The sequence below is a fragment of the Passer montanus genome, unplaced genomic scaffold, assembly GCF_014805655.1.
Source record: "Passer montanus isolate IOZ18808 unplaced genomic scaffold, ASM1480565v1 scaffold33, whole genome shotgun sequence".
NCBI classification, from domain to species: domain Eukaryota; kingdom Metazoa; phylum Chordata; class Aves; order Passeriformes; family Passeridae; genus Passer; species Passer montanus.
The window spans coordinates 4,146,665-4,165,013 of record NW_024368041.1 but is presented as its reverse complement, the minus strand read 5'-3'; the positions used below and the strand labels follow the sequence as shown (position 1 = coordinate 4,165,013).

Here is an 18,349-nt window from a genome sequence, read left to right as displayed (position 1 = left end):
AAAACTACCTTCTCCATTTGACAACAAGTCCAAAGGTCTCTCCACACAATCTACACATTACTAACACACCACTGGGAAATATTAGCTTAATCAACTTAATCAATATCCCACATGGTAGCTCAAGTTTTATTTAGGAGTGACTTCTCTTAACTAAGAATAAAGAACTGTAAGAGTGTGTCTTCTAGTTACCTTTAGGTAGAATTTTGATATCTCAAATAGACGCTGGCTGCAGGATGCAAAGCACTTATGATCTTCTGCAATTCCATGTTTTTGAAGAGTCTTAGCAACCACCTCCTTCAGCATCTTGGAAACAGAAGAAAAGACACTCAGAAGTTCATCCCAACTACTGACACGAAAACTTGTCAATGGGAAGCAAAATAGCCCAACACAGAAAACCTGATCTTTTGTGATCTTGCCTGCCTTTAGTCTACTGCCAAACGTGATCAGCTCACTGCCTGAATTTGAGCAGAGTTATTTAACAATCTATTTCCATTTCCTTCATTTTAAAATATTAAGAAAATGCTTGCACGTCAAGGATCAGTGAACAGTCACATGAGCTTGGATGATAAAAAAGAAGTCAATATTATCTTGGGGTTTTTCTTCTCCAAAATAATATATATAAAATTATCACTTTTTGCTCTACTGATATTCCCTTCTTTGATGCATACTTATTAAAAAAAATTTTAAAGTCTGACACTAAAATCTCATTAGATAATTTCCTCTGACATTCTTTACATCAGAGATGTTTAAACTCTGCTGTAGGTCTGAATGAGTCACACCAATTTATGCTTCCTTGGACCATTCCAACTTGCCTTTGACAGTACCTTAACATTCTTGCAGTGTTCTCTTTCCACTCTGGGATTAATTTAAAATTTGTATCACTGAGTCAGAAACAGTTTTGTGTATTGTATTTTAGAAGAGGCTTTCCTAACATATACACCTAATAATTAAACATTACTCCACCAAATTATTTAACTGTTATCTCAATAAATGGATTTATAAAACCAAGGAATCTCTTTATTCTCAGAGTAGTCTGTTCCTCCACAATGCCTTTGACCCTTCCAGAACATAGATCTCTTTGGTGCCTTTAGGTTTTATATTAATCATCTCTATTTCATAACTCCTATTAATTGCTACTCATTTCCACCTTTTTTATTCCTCATTGTTATCTCCCTCAGCCTTTAATTTTCTGGGCATGATAAAATTTTCTTTGCACACTTTTTCATTCTTTGCTTCTGCAGCACTCTCCTCAGTGCCTTCAGGATTCACTTAAACAAGTGAACACAATGAAATTCAGTAACAAATACAGATGAAGATAGTTCACCTTGAGTTAAAAAATCTTTACAAATCAACTCCCATGGAAAGAAGTTAAACAGCTTTTATTCACTAAGAGAACAAGGTAGATTTTTACCCTTGTGTGTTTCTGGGATCTCGATTCCTTCTCTGGCTTTGCAGCCTCAGGCTCTGCAGCTGAGGCAGCCCTGGTGGCAGCTCTGTGGCCTTGGCTGGGCACTCTCCAGGGCACTGCAGCCTCACAGAGGGATCTCTGCGAGCGCTTCCTCGGCACAGCGCCCGCACCGCGGCTCCTGCTGCCTCCCCCTGCCTGCGACAGCAGCGAGTCCATGCTCTCGGATTTGGTTAGCCTGCAAACAACAGGAAAAAACCCAATGAGAGTAACTTTCAGGTTTTGTACCGACTCTTTTAGTGCCATTGTTTCTGCTAGAGAGGCTGATGCTTCAGAGCAGCAAGTACTGTGCATTCCTGCAAACAGCATCTGAAAACAGCAGACAGGAAGACAGGATTCTATTCTGTAGAATTTTTTATATTAGATGAACACTCTGCTGACTAAAGTGGGCTCTGACACATAGACCCATTGCACCTCTGATTAAAAAGGTCTAGAAACAAACTGAAAATAAATCAGGTAACTAAGAAAATAAAACTCTTGGGAAGAGAATTGGCCTCGAGTCTTCAGATGAGACAAAACTTCTTCAAACTATCTAATTTCTTTTGGCCCTATAGGAATGTCACAACTCATATTCAACTACAAGAAGTTGGGCATTAGAATTCTGTGGGAACATTGTAATTCTTGATCCTTCAACTGTAAGAGCATTAGTAATTCCAAACTCCAATTTACAAAATGTTAAGTATAATAATCACATCTTCTTTTTTAACTACTCAGTAAGCTGCAGAAGATACACGTATTTCTAAAACCAGACCTCTGTTAAAGGCTTACTGTGATTAGAATGCAAAGGGTATCAACCTGGAAATAAGGAAGAAGTGAAGTATTACAGTAAAAAAGTGAATTTGGAAATAGTGTTACCTAGCAGCTAATATTCAGTGACAGTTTGCATCTTCAGAGTGAGGACAAGGTACAAAGGGAAATCTTAAAAACTTCAACTTCCAAAAAAGACATTAATAAACAAGGCTGAAAATAAGATTGAATTTTGGTAGGTCATCTTATGCCAGCAGTCCTTTGGATTAGAAATTCAATTATTCTGTTTGTACAATCCTTGGCTTTCTAAATTTTTAGTTGTTTATTCGTAGTACAGGAGCACTGACTGTTGCAGTCCTAGATGTGGCTGTCATCTTTTCAAAGGCACTTGAGACTGCAAGATATAACCCCAAATCTGTTAAATAAAGTGTGCCTGTGCTGCATGGTTTTGATTATTCTAATGCCATCGATGAGAGATCACAGTTGAGGAAAAAAAATGAATCTACAGAAGAGGATTAAACAATTAGAACATTTGTCTAGATAGCCTCACTAAAACACTTTGAAATTAAAGAAAAGATGCAGATACTGAAACATTTCATGCTAAAGATTCATTTTATTCAGTGCATTACCTTTTCTTGGGATAAAAGTAATCCAGGTCTTTTGATCTGCCTTTTAGCCTTGATGTCTCTGTTTTGAGCTCGCTTTGCAAAGTCTCTCCATCAAGGACACTTCCAGGCTCTGACAAGACTGCAGGGGATGGGAGAGGGCTCAGGACAAGTGGCACAGGGCAGCACTCTTTGGTGCAAGTAGTCTGAGTTTCATAGCGGATAAGACGAGTTTGAAGTTCAGCATATCCCACATCTCTCTCCAAGGCTCTTCTGTTATCAAGACAATATCTAAAATTGAAATTTGGTGAGAAACCTGTGAAAGTCTGTTTTATTACAATCAGAAAAACTTACTTTTGACACTCATGTGAACTCCAAAACCTTTTTTTGTTGTTTGAACTGGTATACTGTTCTGAAAGACAACTTTTAACAGCCCAGTAAATTAATATTTGCCTGATGGATTTTGCTATACTTAAGTCCAACTCCAACAAAGAAGCTGAATTATATATTATTTGTAACTCTTTACCCTAAGATTTCCATGGAGCAGAACTTTTACCTTGAACAAACTCTTTGAAATGCAACTTTTAGCTTTGTCTGAGATAAACACTGATGTATGAGAGATTCACAATTTTTAAGTACTAAAAACACAAAAAAGTATCACTGAACAAGCACAAGCTTCCTATTGACTATAATAAATAAGTAGTTTCATCAACCAAATCAACAGAACAAACTGTATTAACAACAGTGGGGCTGAAAGACAACAAATGAACAAGTGCTAACTCAGTGAAACACACACATGAAGTAACACAAAATGCATCTTAACTAACTTTTCTCTGGTATAAATGATTTCCAGGATTCCTTGCAAGAGAACAGTGTCTCATCACCCAGTAACTTACTGTAGTGCAGGGAAAGGTAACAGTAAATCCTGTATTATTCCAGCCTCTTTGTTACAAATTGTTTTGAGCAGTGTGAGCTCCTGCTCAGCCCACCCTTCAAATTGCTCAGCAATGTCTCCTACTCTCAGGAATGCAAGACACATATTTTTACTTTTATCTCTTAACATGGAGTCATGTAAAATTGCTAGTTCCAATGTTTCCATTTTCTTCAGAGTATTTTCATATTCAGGGAGAAATTAATTTTTCTAATAATTGGCTGATGAATCAATTTTTACAGTTGAAGAAGACTTTCCACTAGAAATAAATTCATTATCTGATAAGAGAGTAAGTTGTCTGGACTTAAAAATTTCAAGGTATTTAATTTTTCCTGTTTATATTCTCAGTCCCCTGAGTAGTCACATACCCTACAAAGATAAAAAAATCCATTTAATTTGAGAAGTTAAATTGCCATTTTACTCACTGCTTTAATGGCAATTGCTTTCTCTTTGCAAAACAGCATTCAAGTGTCTGGCACATGTGCATTACACCAAAAATTTGATTTAATCATAAATAGGAACAGCCTCACATTTACAAGTCCTGGTCTGCATGGGGGACTTCAGCCATCCCAACAATCTGCTACAATACATAGGACAGAAGCAAACCAGGAGGCTCCTGGCATGCACTGGTAATTTCCTTCTCTGAGTGAGGTGAGGTGCTATGCTGGACCTTGAGCCCACCAAGAAGGAGGGGGTGGTGGGCAATGTGAAGCTCAAGGGCAGCCTTGGCTGCACTGACCTTTAAATAGTGGAGTTTGGGATCCAAAGGGCAGCAAGGAGAGCACACAGCAAGCTCACCCCTGGTCTTCAGGAAAGCAGGTTGCCATTGACACCAAGCTCTGTGCATGGTCAACACTGGAGGGAAGGGATCCCATCCAGAGGCTTGAGAGTGGCCCTGTGCAAACCTGATGAGGTCCAACAAGGCCAAGTGCAAGGTCCTGCACCTGGGCAAGGCAGTGCCAGCACAAGTACAGGCTGAGTGAAAAATTAATTAAGAGCAGGTCTGGGGAAAAAGATGTGGGATGTTGGTGTCCCTGCCCATGGCATGGATGCTGCAACTAGATGATATTTAAGGTCCCTTCCAACTCAAACCATTCTATGATAGCTGCTACTCCTTATTTTTTTGACAAGACTTTACCTCCAAATATAAATACAGCAGCTGGGCAGATGAAAATTGCATAGTACCAAACACATTTGCCCCAAAACCACAATACTCTTGTTACAATATGTTCTGGTCATACACTACCTCCCACTCTACTGCTTCCCTCCCGTTCTGCTAAGCACATTGCCCCTGCAATATTCATATGCCAGGATCTTCCTCCTCTCCACAATACCCAGGCCTCTCTGTGGTCTATATCTGTCACATTTTGCTAGGAGAAGAGGCAGCACAAGCTGTGCTGTGCCTAATTTGAAATCTCAGGCACACTCCTTGCTGAGGTCAGGCAGGGCAGCAAGATACCACATAGCAACAGACAACAGACGAGTGGTTTCTTCCCACACCTACCACATGCATTTCTCTTTCCTACCCAGTTGCCTCTCTGTGCCACTTATTACAAATCCAAAAAGGCTAATAGGTTCATGAGTTACTGTTTAGAAAAAGAGACTAAACTAAAGAGATAGGAGTGCTCCATCGCCCTAGAGAACTTGGCTAAAATTAGCAGATATTAAATACAGACTTAATCAAACTATTTATAAAATCAATAGGGAAAAATACCAGCAGCATTGTTAGTCAATTATGATAATCTGAACATGTGATTTTAGGAGGCAGCAGAAGCTTGCACAAATACTGAACTATGTTTGGTATCTAGTACATTTCTTAATATATACTGCAATAAGACTATCTTTATGGAAGAGTTATGCTTAATTATCTACTCCAGCATTTCTATAGCCTTTTTCCTTTTCTCCTCAATGTCAATATTTGTATTTTTCTAAACTATTTTTATACAGCTACATTATGTGACAGTTTGCCCATTCATTGCTTTGACAAATAACTATTACTGGCTGGCTGAGACTAACTAACAGTCCTAGCCATATGGATCCTTTTGAACATTGTTACCACTAACACTTGCCTGCTGGTGTTTTCAGGCTCCCTGAACTTGCAGGTAGCAGCATCACAGCAGGTTTCATTAAACCTTTTGACTATCAGTCCTAAAGTGTCTACAATTAGATATCAAAGCAGAAACTATGTATGTACTTAAAGCATGTGCTTCACTAGGAACTTGATACGTACTAATTCCCTTGCCATTTTTAGCTCTGAATTTAAATTTTCAGAGATACTGAGAAGAGACACAGCAGTACAACTGAGAAAAAAAAAGACCTTCAATGTTCTACATTACCATCAAGGCAGAAATGTTGCAATTGAAAACTGACATTTCATCCATAATTAACATACCCTTAACATGTTGCTTGAAACATTTCTAATTACACTTAAACTGGAAACTAAAAAATAAATCTGAGAAAAGAAGCCAGGAAACTTACTCAAGTCCGTGATAATGGCATCCAGCTGCTTTTTCAAAAGGCAAACCTCTGAGTTTTCGAGGAGTAAGCTCTGGTGTCAAAAGAAATGCTTTTTCACTGAAAGGAGAAAAATAAAGATCTATTTTAACCAATTACCATTAGGATAAATTATATTTCTAAAAATCAGAAACAAAATGCCTTCACATATTAAGAACAGAACAGTATGTCTTGCAGCTAAGCCCCTAGGATAAAGTATCAATGGACAATTAAATATGTATTGAAGTGAGAATTTAAGTTAACTGGTTCCTACTGAGCCATTATTGTTACAGAAGCTCTTAGACATTTTTTAGATGGTTAAGGTCACTGCTCCAAACAAGTTACCAATAAAACTAGGCAAATATCACAATGTCACAATGGGACACCTGAGTAGTAGAATGAACTGAGAGAAACTGGGAAGTGACCTCCAATTTCTCAATCACACACTGTAAGTAGTGAATTTCTCCCCTTCAGCTTCAAATTGTTGCCTCACCTAACACTCATTTTTCCCAGACTTCAGAACTAATGGCTTGTTTCCTGGGATACTTCAATTCCAGCTAGTAACTCTCTACAGCTAAATCCTCAGAGTGTATTTGTTTGAGGGTATATCAAGGGAATAAGCCATAGCAAGGCACATAGAAAGATCTTGCTGCCAGATCTCAACATACCCTGGCATTCATCTCTAAAGAAAGGAAGACACAAAGGCAAGATGTAACAGAATCTGAAACTTACACATTGCTTCAAATTTTATTAACATAGACTGCCTCTATACCATTTCCACTGGAATAATCTGAGAAAAACATTCCAGGAAAGATGTGATACTGAATCTAGCAAAATGATAATTTGGAAAGACTGTCAGCCAAAACTGTAATCTATCAAACTTCTATCTAAGCTCAAACACAGAAAACAAGTGAACATGCCTTTAATTCACCAATCTCTCTCAAAATCTCTTCAATCCTTCTGTTGGCCAGGAAGATCCTTAGGTCCATATTCACTGTTCTTGATCACCTACTGTGCTAAGCTCCTCATAATTCCAGAGAATTTAGTCAAAGCATCTGCTAGGGGAGTGAGCAGCTTGGAGTACAGTGTTCTGCTGGACTCAATTCAAATTCAGATCTCACTCATCTGTAGCTCAAAGCAAATCATTCAAGACACTCAAGGTATTCTATGCTATAGTGCTTCTCTGGAGGCTTTGAAAAAAAAATCAAAGACTAAAAAAATAGATTTTTTTAGTGAAAAATTATTCACTTCTTTCCCACACAACTAGTTGGATGAAAAATATTTTAGCCAAAATTCTAAATCTTCTCCACTCATTAACAACCCAGTAGGAGATTCTAAGTCTTTACTGCATATTTTCTAATTTGCTTGAATTGTCTGCTCAGAACATACTCAGTTTAGTTTCAAAACTTCAGTAACTATTTTATGGAAGTCTCAAAAATCCTACAGAAAATCCAAAATACTACAGAACCTTTCTCTCACACAAGCACTCATAACACATAATGAAGTCTGAACAAGGATCAAGGGCTGTATCAAATAATTGCATCATAGTTTCTATTACTCAGTAGTAAAAAGGTCAACAAATATAATTGTAGTGACTGCAAAGACTATCTTGCCTACCTAGCACTCTGTGACACACTGCACAAATCATACAGGTTCTGCTTCTACAAACACTATCTGACTCTTAGAGTCTGGCCTTAACTCTAACAGATGTACAGATCCTGAAAAGTATTCCAGTAACTCCATGTATCAATAAAAAGCATGACAGGAGACAAATACAGCTAATAGGCTCAGATATTTTCTTATTTTGTCTTTCCACCTAGACTCCCCTCCACTGAAAGAAATCACACAAAAAAAATTAAAGGTCTACCACAGCAGCTTCTGCTTTAGTAAAAATACTCTTTTGGAAATGGACACATAGGGCAGCAGCAGCTTGGCAGGGCTCTACCAGTAACATGTTTGTGCTTCAGGTGATGATTTTGTTATTTAAACGCCTAGGACCAAGATCATCATCTCCAGCCATTTCAGCTTCTGAAATAAGTAAATAGCAATACTGACTGGAGAACAGAACAGTTGATTTCACTGGCAGGCATGTGATGTAAGGATGTTATAAACTCAGATTCAGTTAGGCCATTCCGTGACTCCCATTCCACCCTTATTTACACCCCCTACATCAGCTCTGAGTTTGGTCCTCAGTGGCTTTAACATGCTGATCCTACCGCTTGGGAACCTGCAGTGGCTGGAGATCCCCCACAGGCAACCCCTCTGGGGTGAAATACTTCAGCAGCTCTTTAGCATCCAGCAAGGTCAGGGACTCCCTCTGGCTGTCTTTGTGTCCCAGCAACTGCTCAGGTGAATGTGCAAACAGAGGAACTCTGGAAAAAAGGCAGCAAGCAAAGACTAATCTAAGATTTTTTTTTTAATAAATTCATAAACTCATTTAATATTTTTTTTAAAAAAATTAAATCATTGCTACTCTGTTCATTTTACTTTGGCACTAGTTTAATTGCTTCAAAGTTGCTCCTTGAGAACATTAACACAGATGTTCATGACAAAGAACATAACTGGTGCAAATTCTCTAACATTCGACTGAAAAAGTAGCTTCTTCAAGACTTTAGAGCTTGGTTATGAAATACAACATGGGAAGAAGATTATTCACCCTTTTTTTCTATTTTTTGACCAAAAATTGGTTCCCATTAAAAAAACCCAAAAAATATACAATATACAGGAAAGGAACAATAAAGCCACTACTGCAAGCAACCTCCACTCTTTTTTAGTGTCTTCAATCAAGTATATCAAAATTCTCACTTTTCTCCCTCTGCAAGCAACACGTTGTATCCTGACACAGGATAAGAAAGATACTCAATTCAGATTATGAACAATAAAATAAACACTGACTATGTAACAGAAAGGTCCTTCAGGAAGCTTTTGAACAGCTAATTAAAAGGAAGAACTTTGTCTCTTTGAGAAACAAAAGTCAACAATAATAATAATAGCAATAATGAGGATGGTAATAATACCACCATGAGAAAGCTAATGTGAGAATTTATCACATGCAGTCTAAGCTATGGTACTTGAAAGAGAGAAAATAATAATAATAATAATAATAATAATAACAACAGTAATGATGATGATTATAATAATACCACCATGAGAAAGCTAATGTGAGAATTTATCACATGCAGTCTAAGCTATGGTACTTGAAAGAGAGAAATTGGATGGAAGTGACTCAGAAAAGGCCAGTTGGACACTTGCCTCTAGCTATGGTACTTGAAAGAGAGAAATTGGATGGAAGTGACTCAGAAAAGGACAGTTTTCTTGCTGACAGGTCTGTCAGCAAGAGCATGAACACCACCAAAGACCATTAAGGCACAGAATCACAGCATAAGCTGAGCTGGAAGGGACCAAGAGGATCACTGAGTCCAACTCCTGCCCTGCACAGCAACACCCCCAAGAGTCACACCCTGTGTCTGAGAGCATTGTCCAAACTCCTCTTGAGCTCTGTCAGGCTGGTGCTGTGACCACTGCCCTGGGGAGCCTGTTCAGTGCCCAGCCACCCTCTGGGTAAAGAACCTTTTCCTCATATCCAACCTAAACATTCCTCAACAAGTCTTACATAAAGTGAGAGCTCAGCTGAAATCAACAGGCTGTCTTAAGTGACACAAAGACCTATGGGTTTCATTTGAACAGCACTGAAGGCAAAAGATAACTAAATATAAATTTTAAACATAAAACCAATAGGCTCTTTGACTTCAAAATTACTTGATATATGATATTAAATGCTGACTGCTCAGGAAATATGAGGAGATCAGAACACATTGCACATGTTGACAAAAACCAGCTAAATTATCTCTATTATGCAGAGTATGTTCGGAGAAAGAAAAACTTTTGTATTCTTCCTACCATGGCTACTATTTTTTAGAATTGCCATTTTGGTAATTTAGTTTTGGAACTATTATACTTTTAGCTAGTTTCCAGCTGCATTTAGTCAATAAAAATCAAAACAATACTTTTTTAAATACCAATAAATTACACCTTTAGAAACTGACAGAAAATAGTTTTAGCCTTAAGCATATTTTCTTTGAAAGATTATCAATATGTGTAATCAGTTTACAGTATGGTTATCAACATATCAAGTTCCTCTATAGTAAAGTTTAATGGCTACTCAAAAAAAACAAACAAAAACAAAACAAAACCACCAGTATTTCATTATTACCTCATTTTTTGTTTGTTTTTTTCAAAGTTTTCCAAATTCTGAAGAACGTGTCTTTCTGGCCACTCCAATGGATTTGGCTCTATTAAATCAGGCTCTGCAAGAAATACATGTTGGACAACCCTAAATAAAGAATCTCATTCCTTAAAGAAATAGATATACAGTACTTCATATATAGATATTCCTCAATGCATCTCTCTAAAAGTATGTAAATAAAAATCTATCTGGTGATGCAACCAGAAAAGTTTCTGGACATTTTTTTTCCTTTCACCCCAAGAAAGAAAAAGGAAATGCAAGGGTAATTTCAGTTTGCAAAATAAGCCTAGAAAGCAGCTTTGCTTTTCTTTCCATGTTTTTCTCTCTTGGTAAAAAGACTTTACTCCTTTTAGTAAAATATTGACAACCAATATGAGAAAACATGCAAGGAAAATAAGCAGTGTATTTTGTAAATAAAAATACTTACCACAAGTCTCAGTGCATGACCTGGTTTTATTGCAGACCTTCTGTAGAACAGGTTTAGGAAGACTAGTGCTGCACAGGTCCAAGAAACATTCTCTTGTGAGTTTTAATAAGCTTTTAAACTCATTGGTAGAAATAACTGCAGGCTGCTTGGTCAATTCCTTTCTCTCTGTAAAAGAAAAAATAAAAGGTACTGCATCTGCTAAGTATCAAAGAACAATGAGAGCCTGCTAAAAAACAATTAAACAAGAAAATCCCCACCCAAAACCAATAACAAAGTAAACTAACTTGACACTTACTATTGTACCAGTAAGGCATAGGTGGTTTATTCCAAAGACAAGTGAAAAAACAGCAGTGAGAATAGCTGAAGTCACATGTGATTCATGTTTTTACAGTCCTTTCACTTCTGGATATATGCATTTCTGAGTATATCCAAGTTGGAATCCCCCAGAGACAAACACCTGGACTTGCTGAGACTAAATGTGAAGGGCTCCAGTATAACTAACAGCCTGTTCTGGTCTCTTTGGCCATAAAATCAAGGGTCAGGTAATTCTGGTATGATTTAGGACAACCAGCAAATCCTAACTGCTTGTACTCAGCCTCATGGAAATGGGTGACCCATTCAAAAGAAGCTAAATCACAAGCTCTAAAGCAGGCCCAGCCTTAGGGTTGGAGCAGACAGGAATCTGAGAATGACTAAGTTACCAGGGGCTGTAGGGTGGGGGACAAGACTACTTACAGAGATCTTATTTTCTTTAAACTGTTATTCTGTTAATGATAATACACTTAAACTACCTCTACAGCATACCATTTTCAGTGAGCCAGACAATCTCTCTGAAGCATTTTTTCTTTTAATTGAGTCTCTTTAAGCAATGGAATTAAGATAGAAAAAATCAGGATTCTCAAATGTACCTCTCTGCAAAGTCATAAAAATCTAACAAATTTCCAATGCATGGTTTTCCTCTGCTGCTTAAGAATTTTCAAAGAAAGAAAAAAATTTTAAAAAGCTGAAAAACCCAACCAGAATTCTTATTTTTGTAGAAGGTATATCCAGCAGTAAAGGATTTTGGGGAAATCATAACAGAATTGCATAGAATTATTTCAACGCTATGCTCAAAAATTCAGAGTATTCATGTAACAACTACCAACACTAACTCAGTGCTCTCTTTTCCATTATCTGACAGATAATCATGGATGCACTTCAAAGTTTCTTTTTAAACTTCTGCTATTTCTTCACAAAGTGATCAACACACTTTGGCTGTCAAACAATTTCACTTTTGTAAGGTGAGACATCCCATCCAATTTGAAATAGAAACCTTTTAAATACTAGTTTGAAAATTACCAGAGCTTTCCCATTACTTACTGAGATACTCCTTCAAGGCAAACACTTGAAGATGAGACAGTTTTGTTTCTCTCTGTACAATATCCTCTCCACAATAGCATGGCAGAGACTTGATAAAATCAGAAATATGAAAGCCTGTATAGATTAGGACAAATTTTTATTACAAATCTCTGTTTGGAGTCATTACTTAATAGAAGATATAAACATAAAAATCTCATATTCAAAAGAAACAACCAGACTTTCAAATATGGCTAATCATTGAAAAACCAAACTAATTAATTCTAACTGGACATCAGGAGGATCATTTCAAAGAGATGCCTATTTTAGAATTTCTGTACAAAACCAGTATAATGACAACACAACATGACTAACATTTAAAGAAGGTAAAAAGATTGTAAGTTTGATACCAGGGAAGAAAAGTTTTCTCCTAACATACGGTCAAGGACTTTCAGTCTTCTGACACTGTACTAATGGGATTTTAATTAGGATAAATGGCTGAGTAGTCAGTCATATCACACACAGATTTATTTCAATAATAATGAATTAAGTAGATAAGATGCAGGTCACTGTGCTCCTTTTCTCTGCCAGCGTTATTGAAGCAAATACAGGAGTTAGTAGAGTTATCTGGTAGGTGTAGCTGTAACATGACAACTACTCCATGATAAATGGCTGCACACCTGCTCTTCCCTAGTGGAGCAGTCAGGATAGGAGTGCCAGCTCACACCCTAAACACTCTGCAGTAACATGGACATCAGCAAAGGGACTGAAGGTTATAACAAACTCAACTTGTCTACTGGTCTTGCAGCTTTTATTTTAAATCATCAGTGAAACAGGACTTTCAAGAGATATTTACAGATTTGTGGCGTGGGCTGGTCAGTCTTTACACCAACAACGCACACTTTCTAAACTTTAAGCTTTCAAAAATTTGTTTTGCAATAATATTACCTGTACATCCCCTTACAATAAAAAATTTTCAATTTATCTCGATTATGAGAAATAACTGACAATAACTTTGCATAGTCAATTTTAAAAATATAGTAGCAGTAAATTCTGTAAATAAATAAGCTCTTACTATATTTTCTTATGGATCTGGAAAAATATTCTTAAAAGACACTTTTATAAAAGATGTAATATTCCTCGTTTTCCCTCTTTTAATACTGACTGGAGTGAATAAAAGGAACTTACGAAATTTAGAACTTACCATTTGCCTGGATTCAGATACTCATTAATAAATAAATGATTACTCTTACCTGACTCTGTTTCTTCTGCTTTTGCCTTTAGCTTTCCGTTTACTGCAGCAAGAGTGGCCATCCCATTGATCTGGCCAGCTGAATGAATCAAGGTTGCTTTACATCCTCCAGAGCCATTGCCTTGGAGCAAGAAATAATATCGGCAAGATTCTCCCTTCAGTTCAATTTCTGGAACTTAAACATCAACACATAACTGTGAAACACCCTCAGGAAAACATCTTTAAAACAAACTATAATCCACCATAAAAATGCGTTCATTTGCTTTCTTCTGTTCTGTGAGAAATCTTACTAATCACCAACCAAGAGTTCTTTAACTGGGCTAAGTAAAACAAGCAAGCCTTTAACTGGCAAAGTTACATTTTTACCATGAAACAACAAAGAGAAAATAGAAACCTTTTAAATACTAGTTTGAAAATTACCAGAGCTTTCCCATTACTTACTGAGATACTCCTTCAAGGCAAACACTTGAAGATGAGACAGTTTTGTTTCTCTCTGTACAATATCCTCTCCACAATAGCATGGCAGAGACTTGATAAAATCAGAAATATGAAAGCCTGTATAGATTAGGACAAATTTTTATTACAAATCTCTGTTTGGAGTCATTACTTAATAGAAGATATAAACATAAAAATCTCATATTCAAAAGAAACAACCAGACTTTCAAATATGGCTAATCATTGAAAAACCAAACTAATTAATTCTAACTGGACATCAGGAGGATCATTTCAAAGAGATGCCTATTTTAGAATTTCTGTACAAAACCAGTATAATGACAACACAACATGACTAACATTTAAAGAAGGTAAAAAGATTGTAAGTTTGATACCAGGGAAGAAAAGTTTTCTCCTAACATACGGTCAAGGACTTTCAGTCTTCTGACACTGTACTAATGGGATTTTAATTAGGATAAATGGCTGAGTAGTCAGTCATATCACACACAGATTTATTTCAATAATAAGGAATTAAGTAGATAAGATGCAGGTCACTGTGCTCCTTTTCTCTGCCAGCGTTATTGAAGCAAATACAGGAGTTAGTAGAGTTATCTGGTAGGTGTAGCTGTAACATGACAACTACTCCATGATAAATGGCTGCACACCTGCTCTTCCCTAGTGGAGCAGTCAGGATAGGAGTGCCAGCTCACACCCTAAACACTCTGCAGTAACATGGACATCAGCAAAGGGACTGAAGGTTATAACAAACTCAACTTGTCTACTGGTCTTGCAGCTTTTATTTTAAATCATCAGTGAAACAGGACTTTCAAGAGATATTTACAGATTTGTGGCGTGGGCTGGTCAGTCTTTACACCAACAACGCACACTTTCTAAACTTTAAGCTTTCAAAAATTTGTTTTGCAATAATATTACCTGTACATCCCCTTACAATAAAAAATTTTCAATTTATCTCGATTATGAGAAATAACTGACAATAACTTTGCATAGTCAATTTTAAAAATATAGTAGCAGTAAATTCTGTAAATAAATAAGCTCTTACTATATTTTCTTATGGATCTGGAAAAATATTCTTAAAAGACACTTTTATAAAAGATGTAATATTCCTCGTTTTCCCTCTTTTAATACTGACTGGAGTGAATAAAAGGAACTTACGAAATTTAGAACTTACCATTTGCCTGGATTCAGATACTCATTAATAAATAAATGATTACTCTTACCTGACTCTGTTTCTTCTGCTTTTGCCTTTAGCTTTCCGTTTACTGCAGCAAGAGTGGCCATCCCATTGATCTGGCCAGCTGAATGAATCAAGGTTGCTTTACATCCTCCAGAGCCATTGCCTTGGAGCAAGAAATAATATCGGCAAGATTCTCCCTTCAGTTCAATTTCTGGAACTTAAACATCAACACATAACTGTGAAACACCCTCAGGAAAACATCTTTAAAACAAACTATAATCCACCATAAAAATGCGTTCATTTGCTTTCTTCTGTTCTGTGAGAAATCTTACTAATCACCAACCAAGAGTTCTTTAACTGGGCTAAGTAAAACAAGCAAGCCTTTAACTGGCAAAGTTACATTTTTACCATGAAACAACAAAGAGAAATTTCTGTTCTGCTGGGTAAAAACAGGCCTTTCTGCATATGTGCATCAAAATAATGTAAGTGTTCAATGGACAAACACACAACCCTAGAAGAAAAGGAAGTATTGTACACATTCTTCCCAAGGACAAACAAGCAAGCCTTTAACTGGCAAAGTTACATTTTTACCATGAAACAACAAAGAGAAATTTCTGTTCTGCTGGGTAAAAACAGGCCTTTCTGCATATGTGCATCAAAATAATGTAAGTGTTCAATGGACAAACACACAACCCTAGAAGAAAAGGAAGTATTGTACACATTCTTCCCAAGGACACTGCATTATTCATTAATAAAAGCTTCACTCCCTGCTTTACCCTTGTACCTGGATGAAAGATAAAGACATTCTATTTTTGAACACTGGCATATAGTATGCAGTTTTGAAAGTAAATTAATGTGGGACCTGACAGTAACAGTGAAAGGATGGGTTTGCTATCTTTTCACACAGAAAACATTTTCAAGCACCTTGGAAGACATAGCAATCAAGATAATGAATACTTCTTGATGCACTAAGTTTCAAAAGTCAAATATTTTCATTTCATAAGATATTTGCAGTACTGTCTCAATTATTAACTCTATGGGAACTTAACATTTATTAGTATTAAAAGTATTAGTATCATAACTTTTTGTTAGCAACAAATAATATATTCTTGTGTTTGTTGAAAATTTATAACTAGATACAGGAAAATACATACCTCAATACATAAATTAAAAGAAAGAAAAAAAGAACAATAAAGAAAAAATATTCCAGAAACATTGTCCTATCATCCTGTTTCGCATGTCATTTCAAATATATTCCTTTTCTAGTTTATCTGACGGGTAAACTTTTATTTCACATTTTAATCTTAGCATTCAAGAACTACCAATACCAAGAATTATACCTTCCCACAGATGGAAGAGATTAAGGATTCACACCTCCTTAGTACACTCAGATTAGTGGTAGCCATTAAAAAATCAACAGTTTTCAACTAAACAAAAAATACATTAAAAAAGCAGTGTTTCTCCTCCTATTGTAAATTTTACTCAAGAGGCTTAATAAGAACCTATTGTGTATTACTGATCACACAATAATTAATACTTGTACAAAATCTTTCCTGGAGCACAGGACAAATAACCTGCAGACACTGGGGATCTTGTGCTCATTTGTCTGCATCAGTACTATCTCTCCAACAAATACAAATGCTGCTGCCATGACCAGCTCTACACCCTCCATACTCTACCACTTCCAAACATGCAGAGATAACTTTAAATCTTTATAGTGCTGATGCTGTTTAGGTTTTGCCTTTTTGCTTTCATATGATCTCTGCATTCTTCACACATATATTTGCAACTCTGTCACTATTGTATTAGTAGCTAGTTTTCCCAATACTTTTCCACAGCCTTTCCCTAACCAGAAAGACAAAAAATTCCAGAGCTCCAAGCCCCAGGAGATACAAGGCTCTGTGCTATCTTGGCTCTTCCTGGGAACCAAGGCCCAGAAAAACTCTTCAAGATACATTTTCATGGACAAAGTACAACTAGTGCTGGAGGGGGGGCTCCAGAGAAGGGGCTTGACCTGGGGGAAATTACATTACCACTTGTCCTCCTAAAGTGCTTTTTATCAATTATGCTTATTTCCTAAAACCTATAAATGCACTCACCCCTGGGAGGGTGGGCTTTTGTGGACATCCTTCCATAATTGTCTCTGAAGGCCTTCATTAAAGATCCTCTTTGACAGGATCTTTACAGGATCCTCCTCACTAAAATTATCTCAAGTTTCATTTCCAGTTTGGGAAAAAGGCAACACTGCCAGCACCTATTCTATAATTAAGCTTCTGTCCTGTTATACAACTCTACATAATTCCTCTCAATTTTTTCCTGTCCCTAAACCTGAAAAAGTATCAGTCACAAATATGAGATATCCTGATCTGCATACTGGTTAAAACATTTGTCTTAAGTTGGCAAAAGAAACAGTCACTGTTCCTTGGAATCTACATTTAATTACACATTAGACCATGTATAAACAACGAGATTATGAAAGAAGGCAGAATCCAGCATTTCATTGTTTCCTAGGTATGTACTTTAAGCACTGGGTTACCACCAAATTCCTTTTAGCCTGATCTTTTCAAGTGCCTACAAACCCCAGCCACTGCTTGTACAGTGCCTCCACTTGCAGGGTACATTTACTGGCTGAATTCCATCTGCAGAAGTAAACCTCTCTGCCATGGATTTTACAATCACCTTCAAAAGATGTGTGGAAATTGGATCTTAACTGACAGACAGGACACAAAAATGGTTTAAAGGAGATGCCCTGTTTCCCCAAAGCTTGCCATGATGTTACCATTTTTCTTCCTACAAGTTTTCATAGCTGTACTTGCATTCACCAAACCTCCTTGTGTCAATGAAGATTTAACAATCACTGATTTAATTTCATTGAAGTTAGAAAAAGAATCCCAAATGTACAGAAAAACTCACCATATATATATGCATATATATATACACACACACACAGACATATAACCAAACAAAATACACATACCAGAAATGACCTTGGTTTTCTTAGCCATATATTCCTTCCATTTCTTGGTGCTCAGCTGGGCAGGAGATGGGATCACTACACTGCTTACATTACATGGCAATGTAAATAAAGCTCCCACCTAAATAAAGGGAGCAAATATAAGACATGTAATATTAGTGAAACCTGTTTTACCTTTCATTCTTGAGCTACTGATCTGGCATTATTTCAAGTCTAGTTGAACTGAAGAAAAACATTTCCACTTAAC

The 18,349-nt window shown here is 36.7% G+C and overlaps 1 protein-coding gene across 1 annotated transcript in view; it reads right to left on the bottom strand.

The window, feature by feature from the left end:
* Positions 1–18,349, bottom strand: part of LOC120505152 (MDM2 binding protein) — a 31,334-nt gene that overhangs the window by 4,108 nt on the left and 8,877 nt on the right. The window contains exons 11-22 of the mRNA XM_039715406.1: positions 18,106–18,223; positions 15,172–15,345; positions 13,943–14,056; positions 13,503–13,676; positions 12,274–12,387; positions 10,915–11,079; positions 10,455–10,548; positions 8,458–8,613; positions 6,227–6,322; positions 2,842–3,108; positions 1,412–1,643; positions 190–303 (exon numbers count right to left, since the gene is read on the bottom strand). Coding sequence (XP_039571340.1) covers positions 190–303; positions 1,412–1,643; positions 2,842–3,108; positions 6,227–6,322; positions 8,458–8,613; positions 10,455–10,548; positions 10,915–11,079; positions 12,274–12,387; positions 13,503–13,676; positions 13,943–14,056; positions 15,172–15,345; positions 18,106–18,223 — 1,818 coding nt within the window. The remainder of the gene's footprint in view (positions 1–189; positions 304–1,411; positions 1,644–2,841; positions 3,109–6,226; positions 6,323–8,457; positions 8,614–10,454; positions 10,549–10,914; positions 11,080–12,273; positions 12,388–13,502; positions 13,677–13,942; positions 14,057–15,171; positions 15,346–18,105; positions 18,224–18,349) is intronic.